General features: G+C 42.1%; 2 protein-coding genes across 5 annotated transcripts in view; one reads left to right on the top strand and one right to left on the bottom strand.

The window, feature by feature from the left end:
• The window catches only part of LOC142405439 (serum paraoxonase/arylesterase 2), a 281,937-nt gene that overhangs the window by 8,218 nt on the left and 253,012 nt on the right, over positions 1-20,707 (top strand). The gene's annotated exons all lie outside the window — the stretch shown is intronic.
• The window catches only part of DYNC1I1 (dynein cytoplasmic 1 intermediate chain 1), a 196,757-nt gene that overhangs the window by 35,155 nt on the left and 140,895 nt on the right, over positions 1-20,707 (bottom strand). For all 3 annotated transcript variants that reach the window (XM_075492855.1, XM_075492856.1, XM_075492857.1), the window contains exons 11-14: positions 17,674-17,820; positions 13,336-13,449; positions 10,403-10,536; positions 7,548-7,692 (exon numbers count right to left, since the gene is read on the bottom strand). In XM_075492855.1, coding sequence (XP_075348970.1) covers positions 7,548-7,692; positions 10,403-10,536; positions 13,336-13,449; positions 17,674-17,820 — 540 coding nt within the window. The remainder of the gene's footprint in view (positions 1-7,547; positions 7,693-10,402; positions 10,537-13,335; positions 13,450-17,673; positions 17,821-20,707) is intronic.

The raw sequence follows: 20,707 nt of genomic DNA, 5'->3' as shown, positions 1-20,707 counted from the left end.
TCATTCATTGCCTTGTTTTTGGACAAAACTCAAAATTCTGAACTCACACCACAGAGAGACCATTTCCATGAAATCCAGCACGCTATTTTATCACCCTTTGTCTTTTCCTGTAATCAGATAAAATGAGCATTTGGACAGTGATTGATCGGATTAATAATTTTAATTGTTTTTATCAAAGAGAAAAGCCTGCACTGGAAATGCAGTGTTGTCAAAGGAAGGTGATTGCTTTATGAGGAGAGTCAAGAAGGAGCTCTGTGTTCTGATGCAGCAGTGGGGGGGACTGTTCCAGCCAGGTATCCAAAATAAGAAGGGTTAAATCATCCCCTGAGCTAGACGTTTAAGCCCCACCAAAATCAATGGGAGGGAAGGATTAGTAAAGGATTCCACAGAGAGAAGAAAATAGGGGAACTGTCTGTATTCAGTCCACCTACTCCCAAAATAGGCTAAAGTTTTGGTCTCCCTCACAGTACATTCTTTTCCTCTTTTTCTACTTGATGTTCTTTCTTATGCCTCCCTAAACTCTCTGGGCCCTTTTGAGATCACCCACCATGGCACTAGAGACAGATGCAGATTGCATCCAGATTCAGTGGGGTGGTAGGTGCAGAAAGCCAGAGGTTCTGACACCCCTATAGTTTGATTTAGCATCTGGTCAGAGCACACCCTGGCTTTCTTCTGCTTGTATCTTAGCTTTTCCAGCTGCAGAATCAAGGTATAGCTCTGTGTGTGTGGCGTGGGATAAAGAGGCTGATTCCTTCCTGGTAGTGGTTTGGGAGAAGCCAGAATAAGAAGACAGACCCAGGAGCTCAGAAGTGCTGCCATATCTGCCAGTTTAGATATGACCCGAGGCTGTCCAGATGCAAGAAAGCCATCAAAAGCTACAACAACTGATTATCTGCCAGACTCGGGCTCCTGTATAGTCAGTGGTGGGAAGTAATGGTGGTACCTCCAAGAGATGTCTAATATATGCATTGCAATTACTTCTTTCCAGTGGCTGCATAAGAAACCAAAGTATGGAAGCCCTAAATAATAAAGGATCCAGGAGGATCCAACTTCATATGCAGTAAGAGTCATCAGAAATGCCTCATGTGCTAATGTGAGAAGACTGAATATGGCCCAAAGGATTTAGTAGAGCTTAGAAAATAACATTAAGAATGAACAGGTTCAAGACTGAAAGTAGTGATACTTTCTAAATTTCACTAAGTCCAGCTCTCATCTACACTTAAGTGTAGGCAAGATAAGGTACACGAGCAACCTCTGCATTTCACCAGTCCATTTCGCTGTCAAGAGACCAGTCTGATCCTGTTACGAACTGGAGAAGTAGGGCTGGCCCCAAGTGGACAAAACTGGTTTTCATCAGGAAGTGTCAGCACATTAAAATCAAAGCTTTACTCTGAGAAGATCCTACTTTCAGTGAAACCAGAGTTGTTCATAGGCACAAGATACAGCTCAGAGCAAAATGGCAAGATCATCACAGCACTTCCTCCCCTTAGGGAAGACACATGTTCCAGTCCTACTCAGGCAGACCTTTGCAGCATGGCTTGGTGCCCAAACCACCGGCTTACAGGATACTCTCATGGAGCTCCTACACCCTTCATAAATAACTGCATATTCACTGGAGTAGGAACATCTTCCATAAGGCAGGGGAATGCTATATACCATTAACCACTACCATCAGTGTCTCTAATCTGTGATCCACTCTAATCACCTGCCATGGGACTTCACTAAATCGAGTCATTGACTCCAGCATTTCCAATTACAGTTAAAACAATTTTCATGAGGGAGAATTCACCAAGTTGTTGTAATAGTTCACTAAGTTTACTGTCCTTTTATCATGACTACATGTTTGACTACATTTCTATTTGGATCTTTAACTTCACGCAATGCTATCTATAACACAAGAGGCTCTCACTCACCCACTTAATGTGATTGAAATTATACTAGAAAAAAATCTGAGCCAGTAACCAGATATCTTGATACATGGTATTTGTAATGTAAAAAATAGTAAGTTCTTAATCTTAAAGAAGTGACGACCTGACCCTGTTATTTTAGTAAACTTTTAGAATTTCCCATTTGTGAGTGCATTGTTTTCTTGGTGACTAATCCACACAATCATGTAATGCTCTGATTCATTCTGCTACACCATTTTCCATCACAGTAAGTGTGGTCTATCAAGTTGATCCTATCAGATCTTATCAGCCAGGCTCTTGGGGAAGGGGACTGGGGGGGTAGAGGTACCAATCTTTAGCAACACCACTACTACCACATGCTTCTTTGCATTGTTCTAGTGATAGGCTTCAGCTTGACCTCTGAGGAGACAGTGCTCAACCTCTAGACCAAATTAAAACCAGTGGAGTTTGAAGTTATATGCTGATAGGAAGGTATGAAAGTGCAAAGTAAAATAATTTACTCCCAAGAGTCAGGAGGACTGCGTCATACCAAGATAATCAGCAAACAGATGGGCGTAAGATATTGAAGGAACAGAAATGTACATGAAGGCATATAGCATAGAAATGTGAATTTTTGCTGTTTAAAATGTGGTTTCTCCAAAAGCACAACAGTCTGCAGACTAGAACAACACAGGACACCAAAACAGAAGAGCAGCATGTGAAGAGCATAAGAAAGAGAAGACAAAGGACAGGGACTAGGAAGGAGCTACCAGTGATGCACGTGCTAGTAAGGCAAAACTGAGCACGGATACAAAAGCAGGTAGTCTATCACTGAAAGCACACATGTCCTCTGGCTCAATTAGTCCTTGCTAATGGTTATGTGGTGAGAGTCCCTCCTCTGATTATGGCACTCACCACCATTACTTGAACATTAGGCAAAGAGGGAGATAAGCACAGATGGGGGATACAGCAATGCTGTTACAGTTATTCCAATCTCTCTTCTAGTCAACCACCCATCTGAGCATGACTTAGGCATGGATGCAAGAGGAGAAAACCAGTCATTAGCACCTCCCCTCAACGGACGGATAAGAGATAAAGGAGACATGTGAAGGATTAAAGAGCTAACAAAATCCAGCTCTCTATCCAGACCTTTATGAAGTCCCTCAGCAGCAAATAAGCCATCTTCTAGGCTTTAGCTGAAACTAGCTTGTTTTGCTACACTTGAACAATTCCAAGCTAGCTCCTGTCCCTTGATGCAGTATCTAAAAATTTGCACTCCAAACAGCAATTGCTGATAATAACAATACTTACATTTCATTATTTAACCTCATGCTATTCGTTCATGAGGATTAGTGTGTAATTAATTAACAACACCTAGCGTTTCCACTTTGCGCTTTACCTCTTCAAAGCATCGTACAGACAATACCTAATTAAGGGCAGAGCTTCGCAGACACTTCACATCAGGACTTCACTTTGACAGCTCTGCATCCAAGACTTGCTCACATGGTGTAGCATGAATTCAAGCTGAAAGCCCTATTGACTTCATCAGGAACCAGGTAATGCCCTGGCTATCAAGTGACTGTCTTTGCAAATTCCTTTTCTTTTCCTGTTGCTTCTGGTTGCTTACTATTCACCCAGGGATCTAATTATTGGCTAATGTGATGGGTGATAATGTGAACCTTGTATTAGTGTTATCTACAAAACCTTCATTCTTCCGTTAGTGAAAACCTTACTCTCAGTCACCTGGTTGAACTGCCTTTGGATAGAAAATGTGTTAACCACAAAAACAGATTATAAAATGTCAAGCCAGAGTTTTTAAGGGAAATGGTGCTTTCAATCCATCAGTCAAATGCCTGCTATGAAAGTGCCTTTCTTCTAAGCACCCCAGGATGCTACACAACATCAATAGACAATATAAGCACAGAGCTTTTATGGTTCACTTTACAATTGGACATTGACTCTGAACCTGTGAAACAGAAAGGAATTGAATTTCATGGCCAAAGAGGATAATGTGCACAGGATTAAGCAGACAACACTGGCAGAAGCAGGAAAGCAATACGGCATTGGATGCTGGTGGATTAAATTTACAAATAAGAAACCAAAGGAATAAAACAATTCTGAGTAAACTCTCATAAACCAGCAGTAGCACTCAATGCTTCATATCAATCCACTATTTTTTTCAGAGAATCAAACATGCTGATGGGTTTATTCAAATCCCACTGATTGACCAGGCCCTGACTATGGGAACTGAACAAAGAGAGCCCTAAATACGTAATAGTTCCAGCCAAGAGAATTATCCAGGCAGTATGGAAAGAAACTTCTGCCAGAGTCAAATTGGAAGAAAAAGAAAACACTCATCACAGTTCAAGAACTTGTCTAGTGTCTCAGAGGATGTCTTCACAGGGCAGTGGCTGGCAGTGCTCAAACCTGCTCCAGAAGAAAGCAAGCGATCCAATACAGCAGCGCTGCTTCCAGCTCTGAGTGGTGCTGTGGTGTGTCACATGCGCGTCACAGCTCACATCAGCTAGGTCAAACAGCTTTCTCAGGAAGCCCCTCTTGCCAGAGCCACAGATTGATAGGTATTAGAAATTTAAATGGTTTGGTTCTTTGAAAACTGACTGTATTGAACAGAAGCTGACCTAACCATTTTGGCACTGAATTCTTCCACAAGGATAACTGTGTACTGCTAACTGCAGTGTCTTTGTGCCCAAAATATGCTGTGTTACTGCTAGAAGTTACTGCTAACTTCTAAAATCCCAGGAGTTTAAAATAAGAAACAGGCCTTATTATCCCTTAATATAATTTCATTTAAGCTGCAGATGGATGGGACCCTTATTGCCATATTCAGCCTCAAGCTGAGGGTCAGATACTCATCCTAGGCTGTTCTGGACACGTATGTTCGGAATTCAGTACCTGCCTTTCATCTTCCCCCCAGTCCCCACAAATTCTTTTCCCCTTACTCAGCTTCAACTCTCCAATATTCCCTTGCCACCAGTTACCACTGTCCAGGACTCCCTTATCTCAGACACCAAACAGCCTAGCCAGCCCCAACCAGCTAACACCTAAGCTCTCCATCACTTGGTTATCCTGCAGCCCTTTCTAACGTTTACCACCTAGGACCCAGCCCAGACCCATTCCAGCCTGCCCATGACCACTCCCCTGGACCAATTCTGCATTGGTTAAGGCTGGGTCCACTGATGTATGTGGTTACATGCAAATTAGGTAAATCATTCACCTTTCTTATAACCAGTTTCCTAAAATGTAACACTCAAGACAAAACTGTCAGCTGTGCTCACTGTTGATTAGGAAGAGACACCTGTTAATTAGCATGCACATTGGATCAGGCCATTAACAAATGCATTGTGAAGCTACTATGGAAGCTGATTCAAGTTACTATCTAGGTAACTGTGCTTCTGTTTCCAGCACAAGGCTGTCACAGGAGCCCTTCTGATCACTTTCGTATTTACGTTTGCTGTGCATCTATCCTAGCACCTCCAAGCCCTGATGTCTTGGAGGAACACATGCTGAGATACTTCTGACTGGGGTCAGCTTCCAGTACTGGAACTCTGCCGGGTGCAGCTCAAGATGTGAACTAAACACAGGCATAAAAACATGGTTAAGACAAAAGCCTGGCATTTGGAAGGCAGTTCTCTACTCTGGTGTATGACAAAAATAACTGTTTAGATGACTTATATAATTAGGATTTTACCTCTCATTCTCCTTTTTTACTCAGCCTGTACAATGATTGATCTGTTTAGTCTGTCCCACAGTTTTCACTCATGCTGCCATTACCCTATATTCCTACAGTTCTATGGGGTGTTGGGGTTTCAAAGCTTCACAGGACTGTGTATTCATTTCTGCTGTTCATAGTGCTCTCCCTGTAAGAGGTCACGGGGACATGGCCATAGAGTAGTCAGCAACAGATCCATGGTGGTCAGGAATGTAAGTTCCAGCATGTATTTCCTCCCTGTTTCCAGCCATCAGTATCTAATAACATTGGGACAATTTAGAATCATAGGCTCGTTTATGTTGGAAAAGACCTTTAAGACCATCAAGTCCACCGTTAGTCCTCCATTAGTCATGTAAACCTAACACTACCAAGACCACCACTACACCATGTCCCTAAGCACCACATCTACATGTCTTTTAAATACCTCCAGGGACGGTGACTCAACCACTTCCCTGGGCAGCCTGTTCCAGTGCTTGACAACCCTTTCAGTGAAGTAAAATTTCCTAATATCCAGTCTAAACCTCCCCTGGCGCAGCTTGAGGCCATTTCCTCTTGTCCTATCACTTGTTACTTGGGAGAAGAGACCGACACCACCTCTCTACAACCTCCTTTCAGGTGGTTGTAAAGAGTAATAAGGTCTCCCCTGAGCATCCTTTTCTCCAGACTAAAAAACCCCAGTTCCCTCAGCCGCTCCTCATAAGATTTGTGCTCTAGACCCTTCACCAGCTTCACTGCCCTTCTCTGGACACGTTCCAGCACCTCAATGTCTTTCTTGTAGTGAGGGGCCCAAAACTGAACACAGTATTTGAGGTGCAGCCTCACCAGTGCTGAGTACAGGGGGATGATCACTTCCCTACGCCTGCTGGCCACGCTATTTCTCATACAAGTCAGGATGCCTTCTTGGCCACCTGGGCACACTGCCGACTCATATTCAGGCAGCTGTCGACCAACACCCCCAGGTCCTTCTCTGCCAGGCAGCTTTCCAGCCACTCTTCCCCAAGCCTGTAGCGTTGCATGGGGTTGCTGTGGCCCAAGTGCAGGACCTTGCACTTGGCCTTGTTGAACCTCATACAACTGGCGTCAGCCCATCAATCCAGCCTGTCCAGGTCCCTCTGCAGAGCCTTCCTACCCTCAAGCAGATCAACACTCCCACCCAACTTGGTGTCATCTGCAAACTTACTGAGGGTGCACTCGATCCCCTTGTCCAGGTCATTGATAAAGATATTAAACAGAACTGGCCCCAATACTGAGCCCTGGGCTCACTTGTGACTGGTCGCCAACCGGATTTAACTCCATTCACCACAATTCTTTGGGCCCGGCCATCCAGCCAGTTTTTTACCCAGCAAATTTTTTTACCCAAGCCATGAGCAGCCAGCTTCTCCAGGAGAATGCTGTGGGAAACGGTGTCAAAGGCTTTACTTTTGGCTTTTATACTTTTTTATACTTTCGGGCTATCACAACCTCCTACAGCAATGAATTTCACGAGTGATATTGATTGCATTAAGTCATACGTGTACTTCCCCTGTTGCTTCATCAGTAGAAAGCGTTCCTGCTGCTGCACCACCATGGTGCATAATATTAGCTTTGCAGTTTAGCCTGCACAGGGAGTGCTGGATGGATTGTTTGATGACTTGCAGTACAAGACATCCTAATCTCTTTGCCTAGTGAAATTGCTCAGCACTAGGGTTAATACTGAAGTGCAGGCCAGCTGAAGCCACCTTTAAAGGGCAGGGTATGCTCCAGGGCGAATATGGTTGACATAGTTACACTAGGTATATGTTTTACTTATAAGTTTATCACTACGCTTATTCTAAGCACAGCCTTTCAATTAATTGATTCTTAGGACTTGATACAGACAATATTGAAATATTTCTGACAACAGCATTTTCACAAATAGCATTACCCATCCCACCCCAGCTCAGATTTCTCACCTTTGTGGTCCACAACTTGACTGTCCAGTCAAATGATGATGTGACAAAGAGATGGGAAAAGTCAATTGGACCCACTGCCATGTGACAATTGATTCCTGTGACGGGTCCTTGGTGGCCTTCAAAAATTTCACCAATGCCAGCTTTACTGCAGGAAGAAGAAACATTTGCATTCAGAGAGCAATTTAAGATCTGGTGATTTAACATAATTTTTCTTTACTCTTGGGCTCCTGTTTCCTTTTAAAGTTCCATTTAATCTGTAAATCTCTCTCCCTTCAGTAAGGACTTTGCCTGCAAAGGTTTACTGCTGTGGGCACAATTAATGCTCAGGATCCAGCACAGGGAGACTTTCTCTTACTTCTGAAGACTTGCCTTACTCACTTTTACATACACTGTCTACTACTGTAGCTTGAAATAACATTTATGTATAATTATAAAATAATTCTAAATTATAATTATACTATAGCTTACACCTCTGAGTAAGCCATTATCGCAAGGAATAACCATTAAAATAAAAATGCAAATATGTTAATGACTTATCATGAGCAATTCCTTTTCCCTTAAATATCTAAAATAACTTTCCACAGCAGTCAATCAAGTCACTAGGAAGCAAATCCTTTTTCACAAAAAGTGAAGGAACTGTTCCTGTGATCAGGTATCATACAGCCATTACTTTGAACAAGGGGAGTTGTGCATTTCATCGGCCTGAGGCTGGAATAGCTATTAGGAAGGAAAAACACAATGCTGTGTAAGAGGGAATGTGTGCAGTTTTCTTCTTCCTGGAAGCAAATGACGCCAGATCAGTTGTCAGTGCTGTCTCACAGTGTATACAGAAAAGGGAATAATGAAAATACCCTTTTAGTTACGTTACAGAAAAATTGCCAATGGAAGAAAATACATTAAAAATAGCCACAGCTCTGACAAGGCTGCCAGCCCTGTGCCAGTGTGAATATGGCGTACCCAAAGAGATGAGGAGCTGCACTGGAGGAAATTGGTCCCTCATATGGCAGTGTGGTGTCCCCTCACCTCTCCTGTTGACCGTGACAGTGTGGCCTCATGTAGGCTCCCCTGCCAGACCTCGCCAGCATGTGCTGGAGCAGGGGCTGAGTTCTGCAGTGCCTCTGCAGTGCTGGGTACGAAGCACGCCTCTTATTTTATCCCCATCTGTCTGCCATATAGTCGGCGGGATAAGGGGAGTTCTGGAGCAGTGAGAACACCTTGTGTATCTGCTGTGCTTTGATGCACTTTTTTCCAGAATAACATATGGCTCTCCACTCCTTCAGCTGGGCTAAAGGACACAGGAGCCTCTGGAAATAAAACAGGGATGATAGCAACAAGCTCTAGGAAAGACAGGCAGGAGCAGAAAAGGAGTGCGTTCGTCGATGGTCAGCAGAAGGTTTGCTAAAAAGGTGGGCTAACAAGAGGATCTGGCACCTTCATCCTCTTGTGAGGAACAAACCAGGCATGTCTGGAAGATCAGAAGAGAGAAATGCCCTTGGGCATGCTTCATTTATCCTAGCAGCCTAAGACTAATTCAAACCATCAGCCGCCACACAGCCTATCAGTATAATGCCTAAATAGAGACAATTTTGCAATACTGTCAGTGGTCAGGCTAAAATAAAAATATTTTAAAATAAAAATTATATTGAACAAAATGTACGTAAAACAGTATTTATACAACATTAGGAATGTGCAATAGAAGCCCTACAATCTTAAACCAGTGTATCAATGTCTATTTGGTCAGCAGAAACACAGAATATGATAAAATATTAATTCAGAGAATATTGCAAACTATTGAGGTGTGGGGGTGAGCTTTAAATCTATGAGTGAAAAAAGTTTGTTCTTTACAAAAGCCTTTCAAGCATCCCAGAGGATGAAAGTACTACCAGAAGCTAACAGAGCACACTCGCATCCTGCAGATTTACAGGGTGCAAAATAACGAACTTGCAGCATTAAACTACAGCCTGGGTTATGCAAGGAAGGGATATGACCACCGTATGTGAGACAGCACAGGGTACCAGTCCTGGGAGCGGGTCAGCCAGAGCTTGCAAACCCACATGGCACACTGCGGCTACACCCGTGTTAGCAAATAAACCAGGCGGCAGCCCAGACTGAGAGCAAATGGTGCGGCATGGCTGCTGGCTGTACAACAAAACCCTCTCGCACTCCTGGAGAGGGTGGGCATGTCCAAACTGCCCACCGAGAGCGGGGGCAGCAGGGCTCAGTCTCTAGCCTGGCTGTGGAGATGCAGCCTGCAGTGCTGTGTGGGAATACCCGGTGCTGGATGGCCGAGCACTGGGACATGCATGCTCTATTTCTCACATGCACGTGTATCTATGGTGGCTTTTCTCTGATATATGCCTGTGGAGATTGGAGATGGAGCTGAGGATGGTAAAAAATAAAGTGGATTACCATCTCTTATGAGTGGTTTAGGCCTGATTACCCTGCAACAAACCTGTTTCCTAGGGCCTGATTCGACCTGCCCAGGCATAGATACCTACATCTTAGCTAGCTGTCTAGACTTCCGTCTCACCTCATGGGTGAGAAAGAGGCATTTCTGAGGTCTCAGCCATCTCTTCTTCAGGCAGGTCCCTGAAAAATGTAAAGGAAATCAAACCCTGAGAGCAATCGTTGGTCCCCACCAACTACGCAGAGAGCCTGGGGCAACTACCCCAGTATAACGGGCTGTAGCACAGATGCTCAAAGTCAGGCGACTCCTGCCCTAGTGGTGCAAAGTAGAACAGTACAGACACCATTGATCCAAGAGAAAAAACATGAAACACTCTCCACACACACTTGGCTACTTCACGCCAACACAGGTACACAATGTTATTTAAGTACAAAATGCTGAACATCACCTTCCATGACGACAGGCTGTGTAGACTGTTCCCTCTTCGCTGCCAACGACAAAGTTATTGACATCTCCAGTTGGGAAAGCCATTCCTGTAACCGCCACTGGTTTGGACTTATTGTACACCAGCTCCATGCTCTCCTACCAAAACAGGTCTTCATTATTATTCTGCAATCATCCTTTAGTTTGGTTGTTTTTTTTATTTTTTTCTAATTCATTTCTAAGTGTTACACAGGGTAGCAGGAGGGGAAGAAGAAATCATTTGACCCAGCCACAGGACTTTGGTTTCTACATAGGACGTTGAGAGGAGATGCAATGTCACAAACTAGGATGCACTGCTCCTGCCATCCCTGCCACTGTCTGTCACACGTTTGAGAGCGGCTGAAAGACACTGGTCTTTGCTACATCATCTTAAATCAGGCAGAGATGACAGGTGAGAATTTAAAATCTAATGGTGCAGAAACTAAAGATAATACCTTAATGGTTACACTTGCCAGCCCCAGACTCTAATAAAACATGCAATACCCTTCTATTTACAAACATTATTGAAATCAATTGTTTGTCAGGAAACACGTGTAATATCATGTGCACCTGAGGCATTTATCAGACTGTGCCATTTGTCCCTTTGCAGAACAAAATTAAAAAGTTGGGGTCCTGTCACTACCACCATTCTAAGCATTGCTTTTGAGGGATTTTCTGAGGTAACCATAAACACCCCCTCTAGACTCCACCATCAAGCTACAAACCAGCAAGCATATTTTCTTTTTTCATTTGGTAGCTATATTTCAAAATAAATCAGCATGCCCCTTTTTGCTATTGCAAGTACAACCAGCATGAACAGTTTGTGGCCATTGCAAGATGCGTACGCTCTGAGCAGATTTTGCACAACTTTTTGGCTGTTCAGCCTAAATGGTGTAACCCAAGAATCCACAAAGGGGCTGAATGATTTAGCAATTTTCATTTTTAGCTATTTAAGTGGGTATGTTTTCTATGTTTAAAATGTCTAAGCTGCTGTTCTTCTAGGGCCAAAGCCTGTAGCATTTTTCTCAGAAGGGCTTTTTGCTGTAGCTAAAGAAAGTGAGCATCCCTGTTAGAGGAGAGAGCTGCAAATCCATAGAGAAATACTTTTGCTTGGTTTATACTTTTCTTTGAAATACATTTGGTTCTACTAAAAAGGCAAAACAAGACCTGGAAAATGCATTGGCCGAGCACCTGTGGACCATATATTTCTGTGAAAATCTTCTGGGGTGAGATCATCATTTAGTGTCTCTGTGGAGCCATGGCCAGATACTGTGGTGGACTCTCTCCTCCCAGTGCCTACACCATAGCTGTACACAAGCGCTCTGGATCTGTGTCTTCGGAAAGTTTCAGACTGACACACATCAGCAGCACTCTACTCCTCCCAATTTAAAGCTATGGCATGTAGCTTGACGGCAAGTCCTGTGCCTGCCTTTTCTAGATCACCATGAGCCATGTGCCAAACTTCAGTGTAATGTGGGGTGTGTTCCCATCCTTGTTGAAAGCCAGTTTTGGAGCAGAGAAGTTCCATCTGAGTGATGAAGTACTGGAACTGAGATGTTCACAAATCTCTGCTTCAAAATTTAATATTTCAGTAAGTGAATACGTAAGGGTGGGATTTATCTTCTTGATGATTAAGTGAGAAACTGGGAAAGGGATGCAGGTGCCTAAACATAGGCATCTGGGACATTTTAGATGCCTCTACTTCTATTCCAGAAGAGTATTGGTTTCTCATGGTCCCAGGACACAACTACCAGACCCATACTGTTGCCTTAGATGTGCATGAGCAACATAATCTAACTTTGAAGTTGGCCTCACTTTGAGTAGGGGTGTAGATGGGATGACTTCCAGAAGCCCCTTCCATCCTAAGATTTGGCAGTTCTGTACCCCAGGGTGGCTATCTGAAATGGTATTTCACACTAGGATGGGATGAGTCGTCCTCCAGAAGTGCCCAGTCTCTCTCTATATTAACCATAAAGGGAACTCAAATTACTAGCTTAGACTTGACATGGACATAACTTTTAGATGGCTAAGGTTAGGACAGAGGAATCCCACCTCTTGTGTCAACACTGAAAAGCAAATAATTTGATAGTAATTGCACATTAATGCATGATTAATGGATGATTAATGGAATCCTTAAGAGGAGTTTCTGCACAGCATTTTGAAACAAGATCAGATCCCATGATGCTTAGTAAAAATGATATTATTTTTTTTTTCCCCTAAGAAATTATGTATAAAAAATGAGTGATGCGTTGGAATAGAAAATGTACTACTCCAGAAGATAACACTTAAAAGATGCTTTCCATAGACCTTTTTCAGCATCAGAGTCTTTGTTTAGTTTCCATTATTATAATCACTAGAGGTTTGGACGATTTTCCTGGGTTTCCTTTCATTTCTGATACAAAGGAGAGGAGGGAGGGGGGAAAGACAATAGTAGCAAACATTCCAGAGGGGGGAAATTAGTTCTAAAACTTTTGATTTGCATTGTTTATTCCTTTGGCTACAGAAGGCAGGCAGCAAAGTAAGCTTTCTGACTGTGTGCCTTGGAAACCCATAGTGCCTAGGGTGTGTTCAGCAGCAGTGCAATCTAGTCCATATTTGTTAAACAATGCTGTAGAGTAAGTACAATTTATACCACAGGCGACTTCTGTAATTACCGTGCTTTAAAATGGATTATTTCATTTTCACTTGAAACTGACCTATGTATTAACGTATTACAATAATTACATGATTTGTGGTAAAGGAAATGGGTTTTGGCTCTTAGCAGAGACTGCTGGAAGCAAGCTGTACTCTTTCAAGTGCATCCATTGGTTTTAGTTTGTATAGGACGTGAGGTTTTGGCTTTTAGGAGCTATGTTCCATTAAGCAGGTATCTCTACCGAAGGTGCTTTTTTTCCCCCGTATAGGTGAAAACAAACGCACCTGTGGAGTTGAGAGCATGTCCAGGCTCCAGGAGCACATTTTGCCATCCGTAGAGACGGTAATCAGATTGTGCGCGTTCTGTGTTCCAACTACATTCACACAATACACAGGATGCTGAAAACACATTAACACTGGAAATCAGAGAGCCATTCTCACATCTTCACGAACAAATTTCTAATGTCTCATGTTATTTTAAAGAATGATTAAGTAGCCACATAATGCCTGGAAAATAGAGGACTCAGCTTTTGCCAGATAGGAATTGTTTTGTGTTTTTTTTTAAATTTAAATTCTAAGAGGTACGTTATAGAGGTGGAAATGTTTTCAAAGTTTCATTTTCCTCATAATAAAACAACCCAGCTGAGTAATGCTGTGAAAATAATGAATTATGTGGATGAGATTTCACCCACAGGGACATGGATCATTCTACTGATGGCTTTTGACACTGAAAATAACTGGCAGAAAGAGGCAAATTGTCCAAATGGAATCAAAATGAAAACTTTATTCAAGAAAACAGCTGCATAAAACTTGAACTTTTCCAGAATTTGGCTTTCATGCTAAATATTTGCAAATGTACCCCAGCTGAAAAACATGAACAAGTCCATCAGCATTCTCCAGCATTGGCCAATATACGTTTTAAAATCTGTTATTGTAAATGTAGAGTGACTAAATTTAGGGTGTTACACCTGGTTCACCATAGCATAGTCATTCCATGGAGGCTGAATTCCACTTAGTATGCAATAATGAAACTTGGCCTATTCCTTTTCCAAGGAACATGGTAACATTTTGAGCCTAAAGTGTCATCTGGTATCTGATGGTGACATATGAGGGATAGTTCAAGTTCAGCAGTCTCCAGAGTGAAAAATCAGTTAGACTGAACTAGATTTAATTTCCTTTGACCAGTACAAGTGATACTGCTCAATTAAGAGTAAGACATATACGCAAGTCAAGCAAGGAAAAATCGTATTTCTCTGCCTCTTTTGCCAATTAATAGAAGACCTGCATCTCCAGAAGGAAAAAATACTTTTCACTAATACTTTCCTTATTTAAAGAAAATTAGGACCAACTTACAAGAGATCCCTGCAGAGCTTCTAAGCCAGCTCCATGGAGGGTTAGAAACCTAGCGTTTGCTCCTGCTGAAAGGAATGGCAGAACTACCACTTATTTTAGACTACTTTAAGATCCAGCTGCAGGTCACCTACCCAGTCAGTAGGGAAAGGCAGAAATCTTCAGAGCACTGGCTAGCTCTCAGGTTTGATACCTGAGCAGGCCCAGTAAACGGCCCCTCCCTCAGTGCAAAAAGGGCAGCATCTGAACGTGTGTGTGCCCGCGCCGAAGATGGGCTCAGCAACTGCTGCTGAAATGGTACCTTGTGCTCGGAGGCCACCTGTACACACCAGTAAGTCGCAAGGCCCATTCTGATGCTGATTTTTCTCTTTCTCTCAAGATTGTCAGACACCTGGTTTCCCCCAGACCATCAAATGGACCCCAATCTGTCCCTCACATGTGTTTCATGCTATTACCCTCATACAATGGACCTTCTTAGTGGTAAGTTAATGACCCCAGTGCTAAACATGTTTAGCACATACTGATGTGTGAAATAAAAATAGACCTATTTTTTCATGGGTGTTTGACCTCCAGTAGTCCAAACAGACAGGGACAGAGTGGGTGGGAGCAACCTAAAGCAAGCAGCGGAGTATCTAGAATATTTAGGGGGGAGGGAGAGAGCGAGCCATGTCTTTCCAGCAGCACCTCAGTGTGCCAGGTCTGGCTTTAATCAGGGCTACCAGCCATCAATTTCATGCACAATAAAATTCATGGCAGAAATGAAAAGACGTAAGGAAAATGGATGAAAAAGACAACCAACTGTACATAACAGAAAGTCTAAACAGGCTCCTTCCTTTCAAAGGGTCACTGCCAGCTTGCTTTTATTTATTTTGGAAATGAAATCATCATGCAAAAGGGTTTTGTCTTAATTAAAATTTCCTGTTCTCCCAAGTGCAGATGTGTGGTGGGTGTGAAAGGAAATTAGTGAGTAAGCTGCGGGTAGAATTCTCTTTCCTGGTGAATCCAGGCGGCAATCAGTGATACTAAACTTCAGGAAGGTTTAAGTCAGTGGTAACAACACACTCTATCTTTTCAAATAAACAAAGCGAGAGAAAGAAATGAGAAAAATCCTTTTTTCACATATGGGGTAAGTTCAAATTAAAAAATGACTATTCAACTCACATATCTAGCAGTACATAAAGTAACATTGCTACAGTAGAGTTGTCTTAATTTAATCCTTTTTTTTTTCTCGGCAGTTAGGATTCAAGCCAGCCTTTTGCAACCAAGACTTCATTTACAGTTTATGTAAGTGATTCCTATATATGAACATAAAGTAATCACTCTTTTATTGTAAAATCTGATCACTCCTTACAAACATCATGCTTCCTCATGTTAGACTGTGTAAACACTTATTTATACCAATCCATGACAGCACATAAAGTGCCTATCCACAACTGAAAGTCATTTATTTATATTTGTCAAAAGCAAAACAACACATATTGTTCTATTGCAATAATAAAACTAGTTTAATATATAATTCCAGGAGGTACAATTTTGTCTTAAACGTTTTTTGAGTGTAAACAAATTACTTCCCATTAATCTTTTCTTTTCCACTAGATTTTGAGTCCCAGTTGTTCAATTTTCAGTGATAGTCAGCTTCTTGCCACTAGTTTTCTGGTCTGCTACATCTCTAAATTGCACTTCCAGGAGAGACTGTTTCTTTTCATGCAGATTGAACATTACTGGTGACAAAATGAGCAAAAACATTAGGGAAATGAAAAGCAATGTTGAAGTTGCAACCCATGGCACAGATCATTAGATTATTACATCAACATTCATGATAGTGGAAATTTAGGGAACAATATTTGTACTGCCTGGTCCACTAAGCGTGCCTGTGCACACCTGTCATTTTTTAATATAAGAGACTTGCCATCATAATACTGGCCCCACGCTGAATCTTTTGCATTAATTCATGTGGCATGGCTTCCAGAGTTGTCTTTTAACTCCAGGGATTATGTTGTCAGAGTCAACTAAAAGCTGAACCTTGATCTGCAAATTCCAAAGATAAGAATCGCAGAATTGTAAAAGCTGGAGGTGCAAAAGACCTATCACTTTGTCTGATCCTTCGCTCTGCTAGAACAAGATTATTATCTTATCTCTCAGAGTGCTTTGTGTAGTTCAGTTTCTTATGTTTCAGGAAATCCACATTTTTCTGCATTCTTATATCATACTATTACGTTCTTCTCCTCCTTTCAGCCTGTATTTTCTTTTCCACTTCCCACTCAGGAATGGTCCCAAGCCCACTCCCAAGATGAGATGTGTTTACCATCCACAGAGTACACCTTCCAGCTCTTATGAAGAGGCTGCCTGAGCCCAAACTCTGGAAGAGGAGAGCTCAAGAATGCACAACATCTTAGTGCAGGATGGACTGGAGGTCAGTGCCATAGCAGAGTGAGGACACTTTAGCAGGCAATCCAGGCTTGTCTCTTCCTCCAGCACAATATGACTGCTTTGCAATGTAAGAGAGTCTTCTACCACAGACATCATCTTTGTATCACAAAGAAACTCTCTTGCTTCTCAGGCATTTTGTGCTAGTGCTCTGCCTGTATATCTCCCAGACATCACGAGAGCCCTGTGCCACCATCACTATCTCTGCAGGTATCTGTGTGTGTCAGCAAAATGCTCTTCCGCGTCATTCTATTAGAACAAACTCCCCCTCATTGTGCAAGCTCTGCCCTATGGCCCTGTCTGGAGTAGGAGACCATGACAGGCATTTATGTATTGCTCGACTGGAAAAAAGAAGCAAACTGCCACACTCCCTTCAAGGGCACCAGTGTCTACTTACAGGACTCCACTGAGACCACTGTAGGTGCCTAATCTGGTTCAAAAGAGAACTCGTGTACAACAAGACAACAATAAATGATTCAAATTGCCTGCCATGCTGGACTGACAGACGCACAGTGCCTATAATGACCTGGCTCTCTTTATAGGCAATGGAGAGCAAGAGTCACAGTGCCACTGTGCTGGCACAATGGTGCCTCACTCAACTGTTGTAATTGATCCTGCCCTCTTCCTTGGAAAGGAGGATAATCTCCTGACCTGACCGTACGAAGTGTGATGGTTAAGCACTTACAGGACATGGCTGTACATCTCTCTTATCTATTTCTTTCCCTTCAAGGGCCACACTTACGTTTGCATCTGTGCGGCAACCAGCATTGTAGACACAACTAGACAGCTCCACTTCCCTGCCGACCATTTCCTCTAAGGAAAGGAGGAGGTGATTTTGATCCTTACCGTGTGAGCAGCAGCAGATAAGGGAGTTCTCTGAACTGGAGTGCGCCTGTGACTGCGATTATCCCACAAGACAATTTGGCCAGAGTATGTTCCACCAACGACCAGGTTTGGATGAAAGCGGGCAAAACAGACGGACATCACGGAGGACTGGAGTGAAACAGGTAGTGAAGAAGAGAGGGGTTACATGGTCAATCATCTTCAGTTCTCTCCTTAAGGAAGCATATTGTAATTAGCATTTTGTATTTTAGAAATCACTGTATAAGCTCTATTCATATTCCTTGCACACCAGTAATTCTGCTAAAGCCAATAGGACACATGCAAAGAGCTAGTTTTGACCCTAAAATGTGTAGTTCCATTGGCCCTAGGGAAAATATGCACCATAGGATGAGTCTTAGCATGATGCTAAAAACGTGAGATAACGTCTCCATGACAGTGATGGGAAAGTGCTTAATTTCATTTCCAAAAGTGAGAACTTCAAGTAACCAGATGCCAACCCAACAGAGGTTGGCATCCTGGCTCATGATTTCCCATCAGGGAGAGCTCATCCCCTGTTGCTCCTCTAGCTTTTAACTCTCAAACAATTTGAGGTGAGTTTCTGAGAGACCCTCCAAAGTTCACCTCGAGGTGTGTTGCCTTGAGAGCATCAGCTGACAAGCCACATCTCATTGTTGGATCAATGACTGATTTCTCTGCCACAGAGAGGTCCTCTTCTAATAGCAGAGGGAATCACACTTTCCCTTACACTGTTTGAGCAGAAATGAGTTTTTCCATTTTAATGACAGCTGAGTTGCCTTTGCATATTTTTTTTAGCTGGGGATGCTGAGGAGCCAGACTGGTCTAACGGTTGCCCTGGCTATCGGGTAGAGCGCCCCACAAGCCAGTATGGAGATGGGTATCTATCCCAACTACCACCTTCCAGTCTCTTTAAAATAACATACAACATCTGAAGTCCTCCAGGAAACAGACCCCAGAACCTTCATGTGCCAACAAGCTACAGCCAAGAGCAAGAACCTGTAACTCCTTCAAGTCCTCCATCCTCTTTCTAAGGAATTATTTCCCATTTTTATATAATTAGTCCTGGATGTTATGTCTTTGTTTTATGGAAATTTGAAAGCAAAAGTTACAGCATTCATGTAATTTCCTGAGAATTCACATACTAATAAAGACAGTTTGCAAACAGAAGCAAATGTCATTTTTTCATGGGCAGTTTTAGTGATGCTTACAAGCCACAGAGCAAGACTTGAACTGCTGCGGCAATTACAGTCAGAAAGTGAAATTCACTGTTAGTGGTCACATTCTTAAAAATTCATTTTCTGGCTGTTTCAAATGATTTTGGTAACAAATCTTTGTTATAGCTTAATGATTGGATATTTTGAAGTGGTGATGTTCCTGTGTGTGAACCCATTTTACTCAATGACAAAGGGTTAAGTAAATTACCATATTTCAGTTGCATAAAAAGCATTGCAGACATTTAAGTAAACTTTATTGAATTGGGAACATAGGAGCTGCCAAGCTGAACTAGACCCAATGTCTACCTAGCTGACCACCCTGTCTCTGGCAGGAGTGGATGGAGTTGTAAAAACTTTGATGTGGGCAGATGTGTTGTCTTCTTTCCTTACTGCTCCTCATCCTGATTTCTAGTGACTAGAGACTGGGTTGAACTCTTACACCAGAGATTTAAACCCCCTTCTGATAGGACTAGAATTAATTATGCTAACTCCTGATGTCCATAACTAGGTTAATAAGAATAAAGCAGAATGTGACGTTTAAATAGTTTTTACTGAATTCATGTGGCTGCCTGATATCTATTGTTTAAAGCCAGATTATATGCTAAATTAACTTAACAGACTTACTTATAACATACAGCAGTATATTCAATACTGTTTTTTTGACCTAATAAGATCACCAAGACAACGAAGTAAGCTACCACTACCTTTTTTCTTCCCCATTCTCTCTGGATTCTCGTGGCTGTTCACTTGACATCTTTGATCCCTTCCTTTCTTGACTAAAGCTTTTGCATATGTTTCTCTGATGTTACATAGTCTAGCATCTAATGACTAGATGATTAGTATACATAATTGCCTATTTTAGTCCATATCTATCTAAGTGCTTGAGCATCGTAATTACAGTATGGTCAGTCGTTGCAACAAAAGGTAGCTTCCAAACACCATTTCCAAAGGACCTATTAGCTTTACAGATAAGAAAACCCACCTCTGAGTAACAGGACTTTGGTACTGCTAAGAGGGGCTTAAAACTCAGCTACAATGCAGCTGCCATCCGGTTTCCACAGATCCCCCATACATTATAATTAAAACGACCCTACAGCACATGTTCTACATTTTATCTCTTTGTTTAATGGCTTCATGAGTTGTTTTAATCAACCCCTCTCATTCCTTATAACTAAGCTGACAGATATTCTTACATGAAGTGAAATAGCCAGATGATTTTAAAATAGTACAGCTCCACCACTGTGTACACCCCGCAGCAGCTACAAGGCTCCACATGTATTTTAAGAAACCCCAATTCAAACAGTCATTCCACAACAAAGTTCTCAGTTTGTCCGAAACAAACTTGGGAGACTCTGAAGCAGGGCAAAGAAGCCAAGTGGACAGAGTATTTTTAAATGTTGTGTTTTCATGGTTTGCATGTTTTTGAATTCAGAATCCCAGAATACAGCTGAATGGTCAGGATATAAACTGTGAAAGTGTGTTTTTCATAAAGTTCAAAAATAACCTACAGACATGACACGGACTTAAGCCCTCTGTGCTGCTTCTAGTTTTACGTATCACTCCAAAGTAACTTGCATTCTTCAACTGATGAAATGTTCACATCCTTTGAATTATGTCACTATTATTTTTCTACCGAGGAAAAACTTCTGTCAAATACTAGAATTTAACAGTTTAAGGACTCCACTCCATAGCACTTAATATAGTAATTATTTTCTTAAAGTTAATGGCAGTACTCAGATGAGTAAGGGCTGTAAGATCCAGCCCATTCATTTAACAACTTTAAAAGCATTCATTTCTTAGCCTTA

The sequence above is a fragment of the Mycteria americana genome, chromosome 2 (genome assembly GCF_035582795.1).
Source record: "Mycteria americana isolate JAX WOST 10 ecotype Jacksonville Zoo and Gardens chromosome 2, USCA_MyAme_1.0, whole genome shotgun sequence".
Lineage (NCBI taxonomy): Eukaryota > Metazoa > Chordata > Aves > Ciconiiformes > Ciconiidae > Mycteria > Mycteria americana.
This window is presented reverse-complemented; position numbering and strand designations above follow the sequence as displayed.